Genomic DNA, 24,101 nt, shown 5'->3' on the forward strand with positions numbered 1-24,101 from the left:
TTTATTTATTCTGTTTATTACTAGAATTGTACGTAACATTAAATCTAATATCCTCAAAATGGTTAAGGGAAAAAGGGCGTCTAAGACGTCAACAAAAGATGTCGAAATGAAGGAAGTTGAGAAAAAAGAAGAAGAAAAACCAGAAAAAGATGAAATTGACCCGAAAGAAAAGGCTGATAAAGCTTTTATTGAAGATTTCAAAGAACAGTTACGACTTTTAGATCGTTCCGTGACTATGAAGGAACCTCGTCATGCAATGAGAGTAATGCGGTCTATCCCTGCGACTCGAAGAAGATTAAATCCCGAAATATTTCATCAAATCATCTCGCTCGTGTATAATGGAAGAGAAGCTACTGACAATGCAAATAAAGAAATGCTTTTGTCCTTCATTGATGAACCTATGGAAACAGCTACAAAACAAAGCGCAGACGCTGCTTCGGCACCACCTTCGCGACAAGCAAAGAGTTTTCGAATTCCGGAGACTGATATTTACATCCACCTCCTAGTGCTGATCTACGTTGTTGATAAAAATTCGTACGATGAGGCTGTTAAGTTATCAACTGCAATTGTCACGAAACTTGTGAGCCAAAATCGCCGTTCACTTGACAGTTTGGCTGCGAAATGTTATTTCTATTACAGCAGAGCTTATGAAATGACGAACCGTTTGGAGGACATAAGAGGCGTGTTACATTCTCGACTGCGAACTGCAACGTTGAACCACGACCAGGAAAGCCAATCTGTGCTGTTGAATTTACTTCTTCGGAACTACTTGCATTATAATTTGTACGACCAGGCTGAAAAACTTGCATCGAAATCAACGTTCCCGGAGACATCGTCGAACAACGAATGGGCAAGATTCCTTTACTACACTGGTAGAATTAAAGCTATTCAATTAGAGTACTCAGAAGCACACCAGACGCTACTCAGCGCTCTTCGCAAAGCCCCGCAAGCAACTGCTGTCGGATTCAAGCAAACTGTGACTAAATTGCTTGTCACGGTTGAGTTACTTCTCGGAGAAATTCCAGAGCGTGCTCAATTCAAAAAAGAATCGATAAGGGGTGCTTTGATACCGTATTTCGAGTTAACACAAGCGGTTCGGACAGGAGACTTGAAGCTCTTCAATGAGAATTTAGAAAAGCATGGAGATGTTTTCCGGGCGGATCGCATGTACACGCTTATTTTACGAGTCCGTCATAATGTTATCAAAACTGGAGTTCGACAAATATCTGTCGGATATTCTAGAATTTTCCTCACTGACGCTGCGAAAAAATTACAACTCGATTCTGCAGAGGAAGCGGAGTTTATCATCGCCAAGGCGATTAAAGACGGAGTCATTGAAGCGGAAATTAATCACGAGGAAGGGTATGTTCGTACTCGTGATACGACTGATGTTTATGGGACACGGGAGCCGCAAAAAGCATTCCATAATCGAATCGAATTTTGCTTGGATATCTATCGTAATTCAGTTATGGCAATGAGGTTTCCCCCAAAATCATACCACGCTGATTTAGAGAGCGCGGAAGAGCGCCGTGAAAGAGAACTTCAAGACATCGAGTTCGCAAAGGAAGTGGCTGAGGAGGACGACGAATACCCTTGAAAAAAACTTTGACCTTGAAAACTCTTTTTTCAAATTTGTTGCTATCTCTGGCCCCGTTCATTACTGGTAAAGTAAATGGACAAATTTTTAGATAAAGCTCAGAAATTGGCTGAAATTTACTTATTATTTAAATTAATTGAATTCAGTGTATTCTTGCAACCTATATAGGGTGTCCATAAAGTCTTAAAATTGCAAAAGTAATTTATTGTTACCAAATATTGTTTCGGTCCTCACTAATGTATTAAATGAGGTAAAAAAACTTGAACGCTTGCAAACAATTAAAAAATAACAAACCTGGTTCATATATATTGACAACTTGATTTACATAACGAAATTAAAATTGTAAAGAGACTTTATCGACACCCTGTATATCAATACTCTTTTCACTTATAGTCGAGGACGTAGGACCTCGCTTCGAAGAAACTTCATAAAAAAAATCCAAATTTTAGTAGTTGCTCAATGTGTGCATTACCCTGCTGTGAGCTCCCTTTTGACTAATTCTTTCCAAACTTTTGGATTCAAATTTTTTCCAGTGATTACAACCTTATTGTCATTGTACAGTTCCATTGAGTTGTGATTTTTCTACTGTAATAATATAAGTGGATTTATATCACAGAATGCGGCGCAGTCGAGACTTTCTGTTATTGAACGGGGGGTTAGGGTTCTGAATTTTCTTCACAATCTAAAATAAGTACTTTCGACCAGGGCTACTCAACTGGCGGTCAGAATCCGGGCCTTTATTGGATTCGGACCGCACATAATTCTTCATTTTGGATCACTTTTCAAGTTTCCTTTTATAAAATGAATTTTATAGTTTTGAATATAAATGAAAAGAACTATAACACCATAATAAACAATCTTGATTTGCTAATAATCATCAGCCGGTTGGTTGAGAAAGTGTGCATTTAAGGATGCCAAAATATAATTTCTGGAAAGACCGGACCCAAATAATTTTAAAGTGTTGTATGCGGATCTTTGGTAAAAATAGCTGAGTAGCCCTGCCCAAGACTAGGGGTTCTCAAACTTTTGCTGTTATGGAGCCTTTTCTTGGGGCCCCACAATAAATCTATAAAAAAACACACTGTAACTTACTGATTAATGTAGGCTAATAAACTAAAATTATTTTATTTAAATACGTGCTGCCTTGTTTAGAAAAAATAGTAAACGTAGAGTTTGTGGAGTCGGGCGGGTATTCAAGCACCGGCCCCTATTTTTTTTTATGTTTTGTTCACACGGGCGGCTATTCAAACGGGCCCTTAATCAAGATCGGGCGTTAAAACGAGTTTGGTTATGGTCATCGATCTTATGAAATGCGCTGTTCGCATTGCACAAGCTAGCTGTTGTAACGTCCTAGGTATAGATAATGAATTGGGACTCAAATTGGATTGGAATTACTCGCACGAACCAGATTAAACTAGTTTGCACACCCCTACTTTAGGTCAATAGCAAAGTCCAGCCCACTTTTTGTGTAACCGAGTTAGTTTTCCTGGTTTCCATCCAAATTGGAGGTGCATCTGTTTATTATATTAGAAGGCACTCAAAATGACAAATCGATCTGTCTGGTGAAATTTACTCTGCATAAACTACCTGCATTACAATTTGTTAAGACTAAGCTGAAAAACTCTCATCAAAATCAACATTTCCAGAGACTTTGTCATTCCTTTACTGCACTGGTGGTACAATACAAAATCAAATCTATTCAATTAACGTGCACAGAAGCGAACCAGACTCAACTCAACGCTCTTCGCGAAACCCCTAATTTAACTCCTTCCTCCAAATAAAAAAAACTACGTCGGACTTCACCCAAATAAGAAAAATGTAACCCAGCATTGATCACAGTGGAAAATTTTTAAATGAACAAAACAAGTATAAAAAAGCATAAAAAATGGAGCAATGAACATTGTTATATATAGGCAGTCTCACAAGCCTGAATCTGTGTTAAAGCCCCTATAATATTAGTTGCAACTCTTCTACCAGTAGTACTCTTTCCACTTTTAGTTGGGGGCCTGGGACATTGTTTGGACCAAACTTTCAACTCTTCTATCAGTACTCTTTCCACTTTTAGTTGACGGCTTGGGACATCGTTTAGACCAAACTTGCAACTCTTCCATCAGTACTCTTTCCACTTTTAGTTGATGGCTTGGGACATTGTTTGGACCAAACTTTCAACTCTTCTATCAGTACTCTTTCCACTTTTAGTTGTGGGGTTGAGACGTTGCTTTGAGCAAACCCGCAACTCTTCTATCAGTACTCTTTTCACTTTTAGTTGAGGGCTCTGGATTTTGCTTCGAGCAAAACCCCCTCACATGCCAGACATCCACTCAGTTTTCTGCGTTCCCAACACGCTTTGTAGTTGATTCAACATGAATTCTTCCCATCGTTCATAAATTATTCGAACACTGGTGGGCCCGATTTTAAGCGCTTTAGATATTTCAATGTCAGATTTCGCACCAGATAATTTAACAAGAACCAAGAAAAGTTGCTCGCGCGATTTTAACGCTTTGGAAGTCATTTCTAACGCTAATGGGCCAAGCATGTTAAAAAATAAATCAAAGTGCTCATAGCTATCAAAGCCAGTTAAGGTTCTCATATCTCCACCAAGGGATTCCAATCGTTGTAAAATGCACTCTTTTTCTGATATTCCGTTTGCCAACAGGACAGAAGACAAAGAATTTTCTAAATTTTTTGGTAGATATATTTGAGGGTCTGTCCCAGGTATGGGCATCAATACACATGGGTCTTCACCGTTATCCATTGATACTTTTTTCAGAAGCGCAGAGTATTCCTTGATTTCGTGACCCACAGAATAGGCCTGCGATTTATCAAATTTCTCCTCACATTGAGGTTTCTGTACCGTCCTCTTTCGTAAGGAAATCAAAGTTTCATCATCAGGCTTTCCAATTATTATTTTTTTACCTGATAAATTTCCAAGCGTTTTTTGTTTGTTCATTTTAAAATTTGTAAATGCCATATTGCACAGTGTTTGTTGTAACAGCAAATTTCCTTTTTTCCCATTAACAATCAAGGCTGAGCCTTCAGAATTTTTATGCACCATTTCTGGAAGATTATGATCATTGCTTTTTTGGTAGCTTTGCCACAATTTTTCATTGAGATCTTTTGATATTTGATGGGTGTCCGATGGTAAATGGCTATTTGCTTCCACAAAACCTTCAGTATCTGCAATCATATTAGTATTCGATTTTAAAATCTCTGGATCTGGGCCTTTTCTATGTCCTGTGGACTCGCTACTATGATTTTGGGAAGGCATAAAATAGGTGCCAGCCTGTATTGTATGTTCTGCAGCCATATCTGTTACGTCAATATTCAATTTCAAAATATTTGGATCAGACCCTCCAAAATTTTGGGATGACGAAAAGTTAGATTCAGCTTGCATTGGAAAAGAAGACAGCTTATGAATCGCACTTTTCACATTATTACCATACAAGGATATTTGGTTCGGATCTGTTACACTTATTTCATTACTAGCTGCAGTATTGTCAATCTCCATTTCAGTATTCTGCATATCTTTTATAATATTAGCGTTAAAAGCTGGACTGTCTTGATCAGACCCCTTTTCATGTCCTGCGAACCCAATCAAAAAATTCTGGGATGACAAAAAGTTAGTTTTAGCTTGTATTGATAAAGTGGATTGACTCTGAATTCCATTATCCACAGTCTTGGAAGTCACAGGTACTCGGTTCAAATTCGTTACTCTTATTTTATTACTGACTGCAGAATTGTCAGTCTCAATTGCAGAATTTTCAAGTAAAATATCTAAAGTTGCGCATTCCGAATTCTCATTTGCTGGTGCACATTGAACTGCATTACCGGTAGACGTTTCTGATTCCATTAATGATTCCTTGCCCTTTTTTATTTCAATTTTTTGGGCTGTCAGTGATGGCTCTTTATCACCTGCCAGAACATTTAGCTTTGAATTTAATGTGTTATCTTCCGCTATATCCATTTGTTCAATATTCGCTTCATTATGAGACTGTTGGATACTTGGATTCTGCGGTGCTTCGATAAGGTCTGTTGGGTTATTTAAAGAAGGCGAATTTGATATGATAGCATTTTCTTGACAGTACGTAGTAGATGTTTGAACGCCACTTGTTTCACAATTGCTACTCAGGCTCCCTTCCATCTGGTTTTCAACTCCCAAACCATTGGTCAAAGGTAGGCCATGTGACTTCGATAGCACAGTATATTTCGGGGAGTATTTCACATATTTTTGGTCTATATTAGTTTCACAATTTCTAATTTGATTTCCATTCGCTAAGCAGGACTCACTAATATTGCTTGCATTGGCGGGCCTCACCGGAGTCTTCAATAGCGGACTGGGGAAGGTATCTTTCTGTGATGACGTTAAAGGCATGGAGTCCATATTTCTTTCAAAATTGTTACCCAAGCCCCCATCAGTCTGTTGGGTAATATCCGAATATGGGTTAGCAGATACCATTTGATTTTCATTTATTCCATTTTTCTTGTCGATGGGAATTTGCTCCACAGTCTTATGTAAAGAATTGTTGGCACTCAACGGTTCAGTATTTGGGGGTGCTTGTTCAGAATTTGTGTTCGATTTTGTGTCTTCAATGCTAATCACTTTGAAAAAGTCTGTAGTTTCCAGATTGGTATTTTCTGTGATATCTGCATTGTTTGAGTTTATACCCGTATGTCCGTTCGAAAGTGGTATTTCATTTGAGCCTCTGATATTTGTGATGAATAGTTTTTCAACTATATCTGGGCTCGGTGTGTCCTTTGTCAAGTCTATTACAACATTATTGACATGTGCTTGCTCACGATCTTGAAAAACTGAGGAAACAGGTAGCTCTTGAACTGTTTTGGGTTTCATTTTTGGTTTTAACGGAGATTCAACATAGTTTAATTCCACGTCGTAGGTGTTGAATATAGAAGGTACTGCAGTAGGTTTGAGAGCTTTGAGTATCTTTCCTGCAATAGAAAAATGGTGTTAGCTTTTATTACAAGACGTATTTATAGCTTTTCTCGGGAGAATTTGCACAAGAGCGCCACTCTTATAAGGTGATAAGCGTACTCCAAACGCTTAGCACGATGTGCCACACTACCGTGTCACGCATGATGGTAAACAAGGCCCAAACGCATAGCATGATCCCCCTATTATTGGACACGTTTAGTGGCCATAACGATCGTTTCAAAATTTTGTTGTTATTGTTATTTGTCTCCGTCTCCATTTTTAAAAAATCGCTTTTTTTTTCGAATACTGGACCAATTGCTTTGATATTTTCAGTGGTTAAAGATAAATTTTTTCTCCAGAAGGCTATTACTTTTTTTTCGCTATGACGTCATCAAAATTATTGCCACTGGGTGGCGCTACGTGTCCATATATTTGAGCATAGCTCTCTTGTTGAGTATATTTTTATAAAGCCAACTAAATGCCTTTGCTAATTCAATTTTGTTTTTCACTCAGAACAAGGTTATATACATTTACATTAGTCACTACTATTTTCAGGAAGAAAAATCTCTCTATTCCTGCATTACCTACCCCATTCATTCGGCCTTATGTGAATTGGCAGGTATTGAAGACTCCGGTAGTGTGTGTATCAGGTTAGGGCGTAATTTTATTCTCATTTTCCTTGTTTTAGTTCTATTACAAGTTTGGGAACTGTCTGTGTTAGCCAAGTGAATATACCCCCTGCCTATAGGTTTCAGTTCCTTCATACAACTCGATGCAAAGTAGGCAAACAAAATTCCTTGCCTCCATATTGGTACACATACTTCTGGAGCGCCGGAACTGTAGCAGAGATCTTTAATGAGTGGTAACTGGACGAGAGAAGATGCAGTCATTTGCGTATAATTAAGTGAACTGGCTCTCCAGAAGTATATGTACCAATATGGAGGTAACTCATTTTGTTTGCCTATTTTACATCAATAAACAGATATACAATATTTCCGCAATTGACTAGGGGCCGCAAATTACTACGAGGGGGCGCGTAAGGCCTTCAGAATGCCCGTTGCATGCTTCAGGTATATTTTGGCTGTCACTGTTCACTGTGATGTCACACATATGTGTGTTATGTCCAAGTACCTTGATTTCTCTGGAATCATTTGAAACGGGCTATTTTAATGAATGAGATACTGATGCGTTATTATTAAACAAATGAGATTTTTATAGGATAACAGAGGGCCACAAAAGTTGACTTTGAAATGAAAACACTCAACTTATCAAAAGCTTACTTTGGGTGATGGCATCCCGGTGCGCTACATTGTGGGACTGGCATATTCTTTGTTGGCATCGCTCCAAGTCTAAGACTCGTTTTGTTTGGTACTCTCAAAATATCTTCCTTCGCAAAATGAATATCACAAATATGACAACTGAAATAAATAGAAAGCAAAAAAATGTTGGTGCTTACTTAGCAGGAGGGCTAACACCATATGTAGCCTACCTGTGGGCAACCTGAGGTCTACCGTGTGACCATTCCCAGGGCTTGGAAGTTTGAATAGAATATAGAATTATCATACGGCAACTCCCAAGCCAAGGAAAATGTTGAGGTGCTTGTTACTTTAGCGTAAGATCTACCTCCCATTAGCACTTTAGTGTGATGTATTATCGAGTACGCCACATAAGGCCGCAAACCTCACGCTAAACTAATACCCAATATTGAAATATGTGTTAAATAAATTACAACAAGTCACACACCTTTCTTTGTGTATCAAATTCTTAATGTTATCGCCCTTTGTGAAATCCCGAATCGAGAGCATAACATTAGTCAGCCTTTGACGATGTATTCTTTCACCAGGAGTTCTTGCCAGGTCAGGCCGACGTAGACGAAACATAGACCTTGAATCCATAAAAAAACTGATTTTAGACAACATACTGACACACAGAATGGAAATCCAAGAAATTGAAAAACACATGAAAGAATCTAAAAACGGGCTTTACCTTCCTCCTTTATATCTCTGTGAGTTATGGCATCCCGGTATTGCACAACACGCCATCGTTTAGAATCACTTACGGTACCTACTCCACAGGTATTGTTATCAAAATCCAACCAATCGCGGCCTAAAGCAAAATAATTCGCATGGGAAACGTCGAAAGTCGGTGCACTATGTAGGGGCAGTCAAGCATGACGAGGCTTTGTAGCATACCAGTATTTAGTTAACCATGATACCAGCTTCCGCTATGAGCGATTGTGTGACGTCACACCTGTCAGTCTGTGCCAAAGATGCTATCGCTGTATGCTGCCTAGATTCCTGAGTGATTTATTTCAAACATGCAATCGCCAAACAAATGAATAAAAAAATTGCCGGACTCTTCGACGTCGTATGGTATCTGTGTTTATTTCATATTGTGACAATCCGTACTGATAGCTTAATCACAGCGTGACTAAAATGATCAGGAGCCTTGATGGCCTGCAAAGATCTTGCATACTGACCAATGCAATTCAATGTTGTTTTGTGAAAATAAATATCTCTCTCTTTCCACGCGAAAGACATATCGGTAATTGATCAACTAATCTTATACCCGATATTAATTGGTAACTGGGCTCAGCCTGTGATATTGCGCTTCGTCAACATGTACGCTGCTAATGAGGTCATCCAACTGTACTCGATAAATCAACTCCCAATAGAACCAAAATAAACAAAGAGCAACGCATTTTATTATAAAAATTCCTAATGTAGGTATTATTTATATTGTAACAATTAATTCCGACTTCTTAATCAATAACAGTGTTGGCGCGGCCGTGTGGCTCAACGGGCTAAGCGTTAGGAATACGCTCGCCACCGCACCTCTAATTACTCTGCGTGGGTTCGCAGGTTCGAATCCCATGCAGGGATAGTTATGTGCGAGAGGATTGCTGGACTCCTCGCCGTCGTTGGGTGGTTCACGTAACCGCTGGTCGGTTACGGCTTCCTTCACCACCAAGTCCATGCTTCCGAAAACAAACATTACAGTAAAAACTAATCCCATACCCGACTTGGAATGGTAACCGGACGAGAGGCCGTGGTTCGCCATATGGATAAGCAGTCTTATCGGCTTTCCTCTCCCCCGGGATAAATATGTAAATCCTATCCTAAATTGGTCCGAAGCCTTGATGACCTTCAACGGTCTTGCATACTGGCCAACACAAAACAATGTGTAAATTGGACTACTTCTATAAAAATCATCGATATTGTTTTATACTGTTTTTCATTGTTTTCATTATAGTCTAACTTTATAAAAATTATCGATATTATTTAATATTGTTTTTTTCATTGTTTGTGGAAATAAATCTCTCTGTTTATTATAGTCTTAGGTCCCTCGCGGCTCCGGTCACGCAAAAACATGATTAGTACTGTAATTTATTCATTGTGTCACTTTATGTTTGAACGTGTTTTTTTGTGATGACAAAATAAACGATTGATTGATTGATAGTCATTTTGGTTAGCATGGCCCCACATGTTATCAACAAGAAAACATGAACGGTAAGAGAAAAGATAAATAGTTTTATATATATCCTTCCTCCACGGTCATGTCTATGCTTCTGAAAACAAATAACTTATCCCATACCCGACATCGAATGGTAACCTGACGAGAGGCCGTGGTTCGCCATTATGGTTACCCATATTATTGACTTTCCTCTCCCCCGGGATAATATGTAAATCCTAATTCTAACTTTTGTACCAAAATTCCAAATAATCATTTTTCATTTAAGAACAGATAAACTCGTTCTTGGTCAAGTTTCCTTTCTTTTTCAAGATGCAGAATTCTATAATTTCTGACCGCATTTTTACTTTGAACTTCTGTGTGCTCATTGTTTGTGTTTTGTGTATGGTTTTTTTGTGGGAAAATCAAAATATACTTATAACTTATTTCCATTGGTGCGACCATACCGAAGAAACGTTATTCCTACTGCTTCAAAATTATTATTATTGTGATTCTGTTTTTCCTGGTTGACAATTAATAAATCTCTCTCTCTCTCCATGTCAGGTTGTATAAGTCTACTTTTCTTCTTCACTCCAAAGAGAATTACCCCCTACGTATGGACCCGCCCCAATGAGAAAAAACACAACCCAGCACGGATCACAGTGGAAATTTTTGAACGAACAAAACAAACGTAAAATTTGAAAAAAACAGCATAAAAATAGAGCAACGAACATTGTTATAGGCGGTCACTAATTCGAGAACGTACAACAAATTTGTAATTCTATAGCCCGTACAATGTTACTTGCAACTCTTCCATCAGCGCTTGGGACCTTGCTTTGAATAAACTTGCAACTCTTCTATCAGTACTTTTCCTTCTTTTAGTTGAGGACTAGAGACCTTGCTTTGAGCAAGTAACTCTTTCATCAGTACTCTTTCTATTTTTAGTTGAGGGCTCGGCACCTTGCTTTGAGCAAACTTGCAAGTCTTCAATAAGTAGGCCTACTTTTTCTTCTTTTAGTTGAGGACTCGGGCCCTTGCTTTGAATAAACTTGCAACTCTTCTATCAGTACCCTTTCCACTTTTAGTCCAGGACTCGGGCCCTTGCTTTGAGCAAACTTGCAACTCTTTCATCAGTACCCTTTTCACTTTGAGTTGAGGGCTCGGCACCTTGCTTTGAGCAATCTTGCAACTCTTCTGTCAGTACTTTTTCCTATTTTAGTTGGGGGCTTGAGAACTTGCTTTGAGCAAACTTCTCTATCAGTACTTTTTTAATTGAGGGCTCAGGACTTTGTTTTGAGCGAACATGCAACTCAACTCTTCTATCAGTATTCTTTCCACTTTTAGTTGACGGCCTTGGACCTAGCTTCGAGCAAAATAACCCCCTCACATGCCAGACATCCACTCAGTTTTCTGCGTTCCCAACACGCTTTGTAGTTGATTCAACATGAATTCTTCCCATCGTTCAAAAATTATTCGAACACTGGTGGGCCCGATTTTAAGCGCTTTAGATATTTCAATGTCAGATTTCGCACCAGATAATTTAACAAGAACCAAGAAAAGTTGCTCGCGCGATTTTAACGCTTTGGAAGTCATTTCTAACGCTAATGGGCCAAGCATGTTAAAAAATAAATCAAAGTGCTCATAGCTATCAAAGCCAGTTAAGGTTCTCATATCTCCACCAAGGGATTCCAATCGTTGTAAAATGCACTCTTTTTCTGATATTTCATTTGCCAATAGGAAAGAATATAGAAAATTTTTTGGCAGATATATTTGAGGGTCTGTCCGAGGGATGGGCATCAATACACATGGGTCTTCAGCAGTATGAGGACTTACGAGTCCAGAGTTATCACTTGACACTAAGTCACCATTATCCATTGATACTTTTTTCAGAAGCGCAGAGTATTCCTTGATTTCGTGACCCACAGAATAGGCCTGTGATTTATCAAATTTCTCCGCACATTGAGGTTTCTGTACCGTCCTTTTTCGCAGGGAAATCAAAGTTGCGTCATCAAGCCGTTCATTCACAGTTTTTTTACCTGATGAATTTTCATTCGTTTTTTGTTTGTTCAATTTGAAATTTGTAGATGCCACTTTGCACAGTGTTTGTTGTACCAGCAAGTTTCCTTTTTTTAACGGTGTCCCATTAACAATCAAGGCTGATGCTCCAGAATATTTATGTGGCACTGATGCAAAATTTTGCTGATCACGTTTTTGGTCGCTTTGTGGTGATTCACCAAACTTGAATTCTTTTGATATTTTAAGAGCGTCCAACGTAGAATTTTCCTTTTCTATTATCGTTTCTGAGCAGTCGACCATTTCGATATTTTTTCCGAAGTTTGTTTTAGCTTGCGTTGATAACGATGACTGCTTTCGAATCTCATTATTTACAGCCTGACCATTTGTTACTCTTAATTTGGTCTGATCAATTTCCATAGCAGCGTTTTCAAGTAAAATCTCTAAAGTTGCGCATTCTGAATTCTCATCTGCTGAAGCAAATTGAATTGTTTTATTGCAAGTCGTTTCTAATTCGGAGACCAATAATGATTCCTCGCCCTTTTTCATTTCAATTTCCTGAGTAGTCACTGATGAAACATTCTTGTCAGCCAGAATATTTAGCTTTGAATTTAATGTGTTTTCTTCCGCTATATCCATTCGGTCAATATTCGCTTCATTATGAGACTGTTGGATACTTGGATTATATGGTGCTTTGATAAGGTCTGTTGGGTTATTTATAGAATGCCGACTTGAATTTAATATGACAGTATTTTCTGGAGAATATATCAAAGATGTTTGGTTGACACTTGTTTCACAATTGCTACTTAGGCTTCCTTCCATCTGGTTTTCAACCCTCAAACCATCGGTCAAAGGTAGGCCTTGTGAATTTGATACGTCATTATTTCCTGGCAAGTATTTCACAGATTCTTTGCTTAAATTTGTTTCACAATCGCTAATTAGGTTTCCATTCTCTAACCATGACTCATTAATATTGCTTGCATTGGTAGAGTTCAGGCTAGGGTAGGTATCTTTCCTGGAGGATGTTGGGGGCATGGGGTCCATATTTCTTTCAAAATTGTTACCCAGGCCCCCATCCTCGTGTTGGGTAGTATCCAAATATGGTTTAGCAAATACCATTTGATTTTCATTTACTCCATTTTTCTTGTCAGTGGGAATTCGCTCCACAGTCTTATGTAAAGAATAGATGGCACTCAACGAATTGGTGTTTGAGGGCTCTTGTTCAGAATTTGAGTCCGATTTTGTGTTTTCATCACCAGTCATTTCAAAAGAGTCTGCATTTTTCAGATTTGTAGTTTCTGTCATACCTGTATTGTGCATCGGCATTTCATCCGACCCTCTGATATTAGTTACGAACAGTTTTTCAACCATGTCGGGACCCTGGGTGTCACCTGTCAAGCCCATTACAACATTATTGACGTATGCTTGCTCCCCATCTTGAGAAACTGAAGAGATAGGTAGAGATAACATGATTTCTTGAGCTGTTTTCGGCTTCATCGTTGCTTTTAATGGAGCTTCTTTAATCTTAAATTTGACGCTGTTTAATTCCGGGTCGTACGTGTTGAATATTGAAGGTACTGCGGTAGATTTGAGCATTTTGAGTATCTTTCCTGTAACAGATAAATAAGACGTTAGTTTTTATTACACGACGTATTTATAGCTTTACTCCGAAGGCTCTGTAGCAGAGCAGAAGGATCTGCACACGTGCGGGCACTGTTATATAAGGATCCACTTTATTATGAAAGGACCGAAATTACTCTGCATGGGTTTACTGGTTGGAATCCTGTGGGGAATAATTTTGTGTGAGAGGATTGCTGGACTCCTCGCCGCAGCAGGGTGGCTCATGTGACCGCTGGTAGGTTACGGCTTCCTCCGCCATCAAGAAAACAAACGAGAATATCGGTCGGAGACCGAAGACTTATCGATCGAAACTGCGATTTAGATTCATGACTCTATAGTGACACCGCGTGTCCCACCACTAATTAATTATTAACTTGTTAATTATACGACATAATTTATTCAAAATTCATAGGCTTTTGTTCCGAAATATGATGAATGCACATGCAAAATTTGGAGCAGATTCAACTTCGCCTTCGTGAGATACCGCGTCCATCTAACAGACAAACAAACAGACAGACAGAAAAATACCTATCAACATACTTATCGATCTGAATATGACAATCCTATCTTAAATTAAAACCTCACCTGACTCATCACAGCAGAAATCCTCTTTTAGAAAATGCTGGTAACATACATTAGATTTGCTATTAGGTTTCCATTTCCTTTTGCCAAAATCTCCCGCACGGTTTATGGCTTCAATCCATTTCTTTTTGATTCTCATTCTTTTAGGAAATCTAAAACCACTAGTTTCAAAAATTAAAATAGTTCAGTTTTCTAATGAGCTAGATCAGGGATGTGCAAACTGCGGACCGCGGGCCAAATGCGGCCCGCAAGAAGAAGGTGTGCGGCCCGCGAAGAAATAACAATTTCGAATGGTGTACCCGCAAAACGAGTATTTATTCTTTTTCGTCGCAAAGCCCATGCCAGTCATATTAGCAAAACAAGCTAGCAAAATTCTGTTGCAAAATACACGATTTATATTACAAAAACGTGTTTCTCACTGCATTCGTTTGAAGTCGGTGTGACAAAAAATTTAACTGGCAGTTTCTTCAGAAGTTTATGCGTTTTAAATCTACTATTCCTGCAAGAACCCCTAATAATGCCGTAAGATCAATAGCAAATATAGGCAATTTTTGTGCTTGCAACTAACAGAAAGCCAAAATTAAATAAAGGTGCGGCCCGCGGCTTTACCCAGTTACTTGTATTTGGCCCACCAATAAAAAAGGTTGCACACCCCTGAGCTAGATGGCTGGAAAGTGGAAGAAATCTTTGAGGTGGAGTATCCTCTACTTGATTCTGAACAAGATTCTCGACAAGAGGTTTTCAAACTTTTTAGGCTGTGTCCCCATTTTAGAATTTGTCAAGTCTCGTGACCTACCTTAAAAATGACTAGCTAAAAATAGGCTACAAATAACAGATAGTAAGGAGAAAAGTAGATTAACCCTTTCCGTGCGGTGGGCACGTATACGTACGTACCAACGATAAAAGTCGCTAGATTGCGGCGGGTACGTTGATGTACTCCCCTGTTTTATTTAGCAATCGGTCGCAAACTGTTGGTCTAGTTTTTCCGGGTTTTAGTTCATTGATAGAAGTCTTCTTCGAGATTAACATAAGCGACGGTAAATCTCGCTTTCGTTTATGACGAGAATTTTATTTGCGGCGGAACGAGGGAGTGTTTTTGAAATTTATGCCAATTTTGGTGTTTTTTGGGTGGTAATAGAAGACATATTATCCCTTCCATCTATCAAAGTATTTTGAGTTAGATAACGAAATTGCTACAGCAATATTATGCTATTGTTTGCCAACCACGAAGCGATAACAGTGAAGGAATTAGCGAATATTTCTATTTTTTATCACAGTTTGAAGTTTCAACTCCCAAGCAAAAAAAAATGTCTTTTTCTATCCGGTTTGTGACTCAGACCACTACTCTAAAAAAAAAAAAAAATTTTAATTGCCAATTGCAAGCTCTTTAAATAAGCTTTCCAACGAGCCGTCAGTGGGCAGCAGAGGATCATTAGTTTTTTTGTTAGTCGATCGATTAGTTGTGGGGGTACAAATGCATAAAATCGGCGTAGCAACGACGATTATTTAATAAAAAATAAAAATCGCATGGAAAGGGTTAAAACAAAGGGATGGAATGTAAATAAATTAAATGCTTTGAAATGTAAATATCCAAAATAAGGTGAACAAGATCGAATCTAACAAATATTTTATTTTTAATTAGCTTCACGTCCCCTCAAAAAATTGTCTACGCCCCTTTTGTGGGGCACACTCCACCGTTTGAGAACCTCGGCTCTAGGCAAGGGTTCCAGGTATCACAAAATTTTTTTTTGCGTATTGTTTAAACATGATCAAATACACAGAATAATAAAATTTTATAACATAATGTGAATGAAATTATTTTTGGCTGATAAAAGAATGCTAAACAAACTTTTTCTGTCTAAGTCCTTATGACAGTGGGTTCCAAACCGCGGCCAAAATGTGGCACGTGCACGTGTAACGATACATTTAATATGGCCTGCCAAACTTAAGTGAGATAGTTTAACACTTTTGTTTTTTACTTTTTGTGTTATAGATAATACAAATTGTTATGTCATTATCACTGTTTAGGAGTGTGTATATTCGTGACTAACAATTCAACTATACATAATGATATCAGCCCCTAGCGGGCGCTTCACTCTCCCAGCCAGCGAATATCATTCCTTTTCCAATTTAAACGCCCTGTCAATCAACTTTGGGAACCACTGCCATATGGTTTCAGTAGTTCTAGGCCAGGGGTGGGCAACCTTTTTCGATTCGCCGCCAAAATCGACTAAATTTAATGACAACATTTTTCTGCGTGCCGACCGAAATTGTCGAGATCTCACTCAGTTGTGGCGTCATAATATATTTCTTTGTAGCCATGTGTCATGAAAGGACAAAAAGAGTTTGAATAAATATCGGATTGTTAACAAACAATAATGAATAAATGGACACAAAGTTTCATCAGATAAGAGTCTTAAAACTCTTCTGAAGGAGAATTATCTCGTTTTGGAGGCCTCACTTGCGTGCCGAATAAATGGGCTCACTTGCCCTGGTAATATTGCATCAATAAAGGGTGTATTCGTATAGAAAGAAGTAAAGGTAAATTAGACTCAGGTCAAACAATGTCAACCTGTAGCCAGCATGGCAGTATTTATACCCAGAAAGCATGCTTTAGTAGTTTTACCCACAATGCCATACCATCCTACTGTACTGTCATTAGTGGATATGAAATATGATTAGAGTACAGTTATTCTGGAATGACAATCACCTGGACAAAATGCAAATGAGAACCTAAGGTAATGTGCGTTACTTTGCTCTAAGCAATTTTCCCTAAAAAATTCAAAAGCTTACTTTGGGTGATGACATCCTGGTACGCTACATTGTGGAAAGGGCATATTCTTTGTTGGCATCGCTCCGAGCCTAAGCGACATTTTCATTCCGTAATCCAAAATATCTTCTTTTGCAAAATGATTATCACAAATACAGCAACTGGAATAATAGAAAAGCAAATATTTTTAATGCAAGGCTTCCAATACCTTTCACTCCTAGCATGGCTCTAAACCAGTGATCGGCAACCAGTGACTCTTTGTTCTCAGAAATCTGGCATCCGTGAATCGAAGTGGCTACAGCAGTTTTTTGATTACTACTCACTAATTACACATCACAGTAGGCATAAGTCGAGAGCAGGAAAAATAGGTCACAATAAAGTGATTCAAGTTTGTCAAAACAAACTCTTTTTATCATTTCGCTGTGAACTGAATTATTGCATCTTTCGTTATTTATTTGGCTTCTTCTTAGTAAGAACTAGATTATTGCATCATAAGTGGTTTTCCAGGAATTTTAACGGCCACTCACATTAGAGTATATGTTGTGGCTCCGAGTGGGTTTGAGTTTTTAGGAAAGGGTGCCAAATTGCTCTCTCATGGAAGGATGGGGTTCTTCGGTCAGGTGATGGGCATTGGATTTAAACCAGGAAGTTTGTTCAAAAAAAAAATGGCTTTTAATATATGGCATATCAAATAACTACAGTAGACGTGGTTTCTACTGTGTATTGAAACACTTTGGATAGAATAGGATTTACATATTTATCCCGGAGGAGAGGAAAGCCGATAAGACGGCTTAATCATATGGCGAACCACGGCCTCTCGTCCGGTTACCGGTCCAGGTCGGTTAAGGGATTAGTTAGCCAGTTATTGTTTTCGGAAGCATGGACTTGATGATGGAGGAAGCCGTAACCGACCAGCGGTTACGTAAAGCACCCTACAGCGTGCGGTGGGCGATGAGTCCAGCAATCCTCTCGCACATGATCATCCCCGCATAGAATTGGAATTGCGATCCTACGAAGAGTAATCAGAGATGCGGTGGCGAGCGTATTCCTAACGCTTAGCACGATGCGGCACACCGCCAAGCCTTTGGGTTGGTGAGGCGATACAGGCCTCAATATTTGCCCAGTTAAATTAAAGTTATCAAGTAGAATCTTTAATTGATCTTTATCAATGTTTGCGTGTATAGCATCTTTTTAGAAAATAAAAAAAAACATTAAATTTAATCCTAAATTGGCTATCAAATAGTAGTACCCCTGTAGTATGTGAACCAAGATGGCAGACACCGGAACGTAGTAGGTGTAACAGGTTAGGGTTAGGTCATAATTTCAGGTACAAATTTATAGGTGTCACTTGGTTAGTCCCCAAACTCGTAAAAGAACTAAAATAGGGAAAACTGGGATAAAATCATGTCCTAATCCTAACCTGGTACACGTACTACGTCCCAGTGCCCACCATCTTGGTTCATATACTATGGGAGTACCTTTTTATCTATAGGGCACTAAAATGTTAAGTGTCTCTGAAAGGTGTGATGCTGCCCTGGCTACTCCCCTACCACCCGGGATAAATATGCAAATTGTATGTGAAGAACCGTATACTGGTATTTAGGTATTAAAGTATCTTACGCTTCTTTGTGGATCAAATCCTTGATGTTATCGCCCTTGGTGAAATCCCGAATCGAGAGCATAACATTAGTCAGCCTTTGGCGATGTTTTCTTTCACCCGGAGTTCTTGCCAAGTCCGGTCGACGAATGCGGAACATGGACCTTAGAGAAAATTTTTATTTTATAACTTCGTCATCGTGCAACATATGACAGGTTAGGATTTATAAAAAAGCATATGACAACACACAAGATAGAAATATCAGAATATAGAAAACTTTAAATGAGGCTTTCGACATGCTCATTGTGAAAACACATGAATAGCCAGGTCTAGTGTAGTTTCGTACCTAAAGTAGGTAGGATAGGATTTACATATTTATCCCGGGGGAGAGGAAACCGATAAGACGACTTAACCATATGACGAACCACAGCCTCTCGTCTAGTTACCATTCTATGTCGGGTATGGGATTAGTTAGTTATTTGTTTTTGGAAGCATGGACTTGATGGTGGAGGAAGCCGTAACTGACCAGCGGTTATGTGAACCACCCTACGGCGGCGAGGAGTCCAGCAATCCTTTTCGCACATGATCTTCCCCGCATGGGATTCGAACCTGCGATCCCACGAGGGGTAATCAGAGATGCGGTGGTGAGCATATTCCTAACGCTTAGCACGGTGCGCCACACCGGCGAACCGTACCTGAAGTACTTCTAGTGGGAGTAGAATAACAATTTTTGAATATGTCAATCCTCACCCCCACCTTACTGCGTCATCCAAAAACGTCACAATTATGTTATGCTACGCCCACTAGTAGTACGTTAGAAACGAGACCCGAATCGGAATAGTCTATAATGGTAACGGTACTGTACTGTCAAATACAGCAAATAGGTGCTGAAGTGATGTAATAGTGTTTTATTCACGGCTTTACCTTCCTCCAGTTTTTCTTACGTAGTTGCATCCCGGTATTCCACAGATCGTCATCGTTCAAAATCATTTATTTCACCGGTATTGCTAATATTATTCGAACAAATGCAGCCTGGAGAGAAACATACTGGTACTACAGAGAAAAGTCGACAAAACGGTGCACTATGGCGGTGTAGTCAACCGTAACGGGGCTTTAAAGCATGATTCCACTTGTACGGAAACATGTTTTTAATAAATAAAAAATACTTGTGTGGAAACATGAACGGTGAAAGATAATTTAATATTTTCTCATGTTTTTGTTAAAATATCATTTATATGTTTTCAAACATTTCTCAAAATAAACTTCTACTTCTACATGATCAGATAGGATTTCAAATGCACAATTTACAGAAAACAACTCATCGAGCTCGTTATTTATCCACGTGGCGATGGTAGAGAGTTAGCGCCATTTTCTTTTCCCGCAGTTGCCATTTGTACCAACGTTCAATACGTGAAAAGCCGGGTCCAACTATTGCGGAAACTACGCGGAAGGAATTGCGCGGATGCCGATCTGTGTAGAGGTGGGGATAATAATTGAAAATTAAGTTTTTGTTTTGTTCTTCGATTATTTTTTTATATTTCTTACACAACCTTATGAAATACCTGAATCAGATTTCTCTTTTCAATGAGTGGGATCAATTCAATTGTATTCACGCAAAAAAGTGTTTTTTCACAGGGGTTAGCGTTCGGCCTCTACAACGTATGCAGCAGCAATATACACGCACTTTCCGCGCTAATCGTGATTTGGTATTTAATTGAATTGTAAGTCCGTTTTCATCACAAAATCTTAATTTTCATTGATTTTTGTAAGCCTGTCTGAGAGTCTACACCAGGGGTGGGCAATTGCTTTTATGAATGGGCCAGTTACACATTATAGACTTTACTGGGCCGGACGATCAATGTGAAAGACTATGAATAGAAAACAGTTTATTTACAAAAGCTAGTCCAACATCGAGGCTAACGTTTATATAATAACAAGAAGCACAATGTAACAATCGGGTTTATTATGACGTTATTTTTGACGGAAAATTTTAATTGGAAAACTATTTGACATACTCTTCTTTTGTCTTATCACATGCCTTATCACATTTCATCAGACCAAGCCATTCTTACAAGCTGTGAAAATAAACAAATCAAACACATATGTCAAGTGAAGATGTTATCGCATAAATAAAATAGACGATTTTGTCAGGTCGTATTTATTTCACCATATTGCCACGAGTACACGGCAAATAACAAGAAAGCGATCAAATATGTGAACACGAAGACCAAGACGAAATACTTTCTCTCAGAACCATATTCTGAACGAAGCTGGACCTATGAACGGCTGCTGTACCTAGCTTTAGTATAGTTTGGTTTCAGAAGTACATCTGAACGGTGGGGCGCAAACCTACTTTTGCATAAATCATTCCTGACTACGTCATCCAACAAATTCTTTACTGATGCGTCACAATTACGTAACTAACGCCACTCATCTTTCTCGTATTGACGTGATTGTCCATTTCGTGCCCAATAAAGGCTCAAATAGCATTCAAGTTTGAATAAAAATCTTTGTGTATGGTCATAAAGGTCGAAGAATCACTTATATGGTCAAGGCCGATGGTGTAGCCTAGAATATTCGAAGGAGTGGGTTCCTTGATTTCTAATAGCCAAGTTATATTGTAACAGATAGCAAGTCCGGTCGTAAAGTGGGTTTAAAGGGTTTCGAGGGTCTAAAAAATGCTTGTGCACATTCAAAAAGGGGGTGGCAACCCGCAATGACCCCCTGGGGGTGCGCCCATAGCCATATGTAAATGGGGCCGTGCTTCATGAAAGCCAGAAAAAGTAGAGGAAATATCTAGGGATTCATAACTGGAAAAATAAAAGTAACAGCCCTCAAGTGACTTCGTCCATTTTCAAGTTCTGAGAAGTTGATTGACTCATTAGTTGCGGGAAAAGCCACTTTTTGAACACCCGCCCTGATTCCAAGATGTTATACCAAACTTTAATAATTGTATCATAATATCCAAAGGACAAATATTTATCAGTGTATGTGATCTGTTGAATACATTGTTATATGTTACAAATACTGTCATCGCTAATAGCAAAATATTTACCACCTCCTAACTTTCTTAACCGCCCTCCCCCCTAAAATGAAAATCAGGGGAACATACTTCTATTACAGCAATAATAATTTGGAAAAACGATCCATAGGTCCAACTCGTCTACGAAATGGCAACTGTGGTATGTCAAAACACCCACTCAAAAAATTCCGATCTGGCTTATCGGGTTAAAATTTGAATAAAGATTAAATTCTCCCAAAATCCTAAAATAAAATCTTCATTACCGGCACAAATTGGTGGCAACCTTTTACTTAAAGCCTTATTTGTGATTATTACTTCATATTCAATGTTTATTATTCTTTATGAGATAACAAATTCTACCGGAGCCTGAAAGTTGTTTGGATAGCTGATCGTCCGCACGTTTCAAGATTATCTGACGGTTACTGATTTTGATTAATAGCAGTTTCAATTTGAAGAGAAAAAGGTTGGTGGAAGCAAAAATTTTCCAACTTAGGCAAGCAAGTTATGCACGCCTGATTTTTTAGCAGAACATAAGACAATGGCAGTTCAGCAGGATATCTTTTATTTCACAGACTCGCCCAAATCTGTTTCTACATTCGAGTCCGACCATTTTGCTTACACTGTTCGAGTGTCATAAAATGGTAACATTGGCCTAGTTATAGCTCAGTATCACAAGTACTTCTGACGGGCCGGGGCGTACCAATTTTTGTATACGTCATTCTTGACACGTCATCGTTACCACCCAGTCATCTACCAAAAACTGTAATATGTGTTGTATCATCATCATGTTTTCTGGTTTGACAAAATAATTACGTCACTGCTGCGTCACAGTCACGTAAGTGAAGCTATCTTCGTCGTATGGACATGGTTGTCCAATAAGTGTTATGTTAAGTTTCCCTGTTGAGTACGAGTCGAGCCATTTTACTTACATCATTCGACTCTGACTGCAATATTCCACATCTACGTCAATTCCAGCTCGAGCGTGACCTACCATTCTGCGGTTATAATAGAGAAGAATTCCGTGTTCAAAAATATTATTTTAGCTGATAATGATCGACCACGTCTGACAGTTCGTTTATTTATTGAACGCGAAATGAATCGTTTTGCTTGTTATTCGAAAAATATAGATTTTCTCCGGAACTAATGTATTAAATGGTAATTTTTAGTATTTGAGGAATAGCGATGTTTTATACTTATGTTTTAAAATCTTCTCTGATTTCTACTCTATCACCTATATTTCATATATATTTTTGCTAAGCCCTACGGAAGCTGATATTTCACCCAAACTTTCATGTTTCCATTAAGGACTGAAGTAGGCAATTATTTTATTTTTGTGGCATGGTACCCGATACTTCGGGTGCGATATCGCAGATTTTTGATTACTGTAAACGACCACGTTTGGTCATATACTTTCTTACTCGCGAAGTTTACCCCCACAGCAGGCCAAACTAACCCCGGTGGTTCGCGGTTGAGAAACCCTTTCTTTAACATCGAGTCGTCGGGTTTCGGCGTGAATTTTCTGAGCGGTTTATAAATTGTACTTTCGAACGTAATTTCGTGTGATAACAAAATTTTATCGATTGATTTTAATATTGTTGCAACATATATTTATGTACACATTACCATGAACTCTTCAAACTGTACAAAGACAAAGTGTAACACTCCGCTAAGGATCTATCGAAGACTGGGCAACATTCCGATACCGCAGCGGTCCTCTAAGGGACGCCGATTTGCTAAGTGCGCCTCGAAAATTAGCTGAATTGTGTTGAACATAACTAATACATTGCATATTTTAGTTAAGTTTAATATTGTAAAATATTGAATATTTTACATATTGCATTTAATATGAAAGTTTTATTGTTTCCTCGTTTAAATGCTGTAAAAATGAATCAACAAAAGCATTCTACCTTCCTATGTCGTTTACGTTCTGTATCGCAATGTTCTGTTACTATCACAAAATTGAGTTTTATTTGAAGGCAGCAATTTGTGAGATTTTTCTCTGATAATTTGGCTCCGTACAAACAAAAAGTTTGTGAACCGCTGCGACACAAAGTTTTTTTTATTGCAGTAGAGGGGGGGGGGAAGGAAAAAGAAAGGAAACCCCTGTTCTATTCAAACACTCCCAGCTATTACCGAACTGTACGTCGCATCATAACGATAACGAGTGATAACATACTTTCTAGCTGATAGCGATCTACCACGTCCGTTAGGTCGTTTTTTTTTAACTCAAAAATTCGTTTTCCGTGATTGAATTCCATGTTCTTACGAGACCGACACCGCAAATAACTTTATAACTTATGAAGCCGTCGAATCTTAATGTATTGACAACTTTTTACCACATAAATCAGCCTGGTTATCTGTTACTGTCAAGGCCTTGCTCGCAAATCCAACAGTACGCGGAGAACTCTAATTCTATATCTATGAAATTAAATATTAGAATCTTAAGTTTTGCCGCTTGATAACCAGTTTTTGATACCCTGCGACTTCCCTTCTATACAGTAAAATTGTGTGTTTAATTTT

The 24,101-nt window shown here is 38.6% G+C and overlaps 3 protein-coding genes and 1 long non-coding RNA gene across 7 annotated transcripts; 2 read left to right on the plus strand and 2 right to left on the minus strand.

Moving 5' to 3' along the window:
• On the plus strand, positions 1-2,215 carry LOC120328626 (26S proteasome non-ATPase regulatory subunit 3-like). The gene has a single exon (XM_039395189.2). It carries the CDS (start codon positions 59-61, stop codon positions 1,595-1,597), a length of 1,539 nt encoding a protein of 512 aa, XP_039251123.2. The 5' UTR covers positions 1-58; the 3' UTR covers positions 1,598-2,215.
• Positions 2,216-3,395: 1,180 nt separating this feature from the next.
• LOC120326815 (uncharacterized) lies at positions 3,396-19,670 on the minus strand. Of its 4 annotated transcripts, none has more exons than XR_013480292.1 (6): positions 19,484-19,670; positions 18,583-18,723; positions 16,986-17,123; positions 14,196-14,353; positions 11,145-13,600; positions 10,629-10,937 (listed from the first exon to the last, which is right to left on the minus strand). XR_013480292.1 is itself a non-coding variant. In XM_078119785.1 (5 exons), the coding sequence occupies exons 1-5, from the start codon at positions 19,534-19,536 to the stop codon at positions 3,900-3,902; spliced, it is 3,135 nt and encodes a 1,044-aa protein (XP_077975911.1). In that variant the 5' UTR covers positions 19,537-19,662; the 3' UTR covers positions 3,396-3,899. The 4 variants fall into 4 exon arrangements, 2 of the variants coding, with proteins under 2 accessions (XP_077975911.1, XP_039249133.2); XR_013480293.1 differs by having other exon boundaries at positions 10,629-10,785; positions 11,010-13,600; XM_078119785.1 differs by lacking the exons at positions 10,629-10,937; positions 11,145-13,600 and adding an exon at positions 3,396-6,544 and having other exon boundaries at positions 19,484-19,662.
• On the minus strand, positions 7,518-8,719 carry LOC120340665 (uncharacterized). Its single transcript, XM_078120101.1, has 3 exons — positions 8,514-8,719; positions 8,271-8,411; positions 7,518-7,945 (listed from the first exon to the last, which is right to left on the minus strand). Exons 1-3 carry the CDS (start codon positions 8,567-8,569, stop codon positions 7,804-7,806), a joined length of 339 nt encoding a protein of 112 aa, XP_077976227.1. The 5' UTR covers positions 8,570-8,719; the 3' UTR covers positions 7,518-7,803.
• A 272-nt stretch (positions 19,671-19,942) lies between the features above and the next one.
• LOC144431936 (uncharacterized) lies at positions 19,943-22,909 on the plus strand. The gene is made up of 3 exons (XR_013480281.1): positions 19,943-20,039; positions 21,928-22,044; positions 22,154-22,909. It is a non-coding gene; the product is annotated as an uncharacterized LOC144431936 (long non-coding RNA).
• Positions 22,910-24,101: the final 1,192 nt, after the last annotated feature.

This window comes from Styela clava, chromosome 14 (assembly GCF_964204865.1).
Source record: "Styela clava chromosome 14, kaStyClav1.hap1.2, whole genome shotgun sequence".
NCBI classification, from domain to species: domain Eukaryota; kingdom Metazoa; phylum Chordata; class Ascidiacea; order Stolidobranchia; family Styelidae; genus Styela; species Styela clava.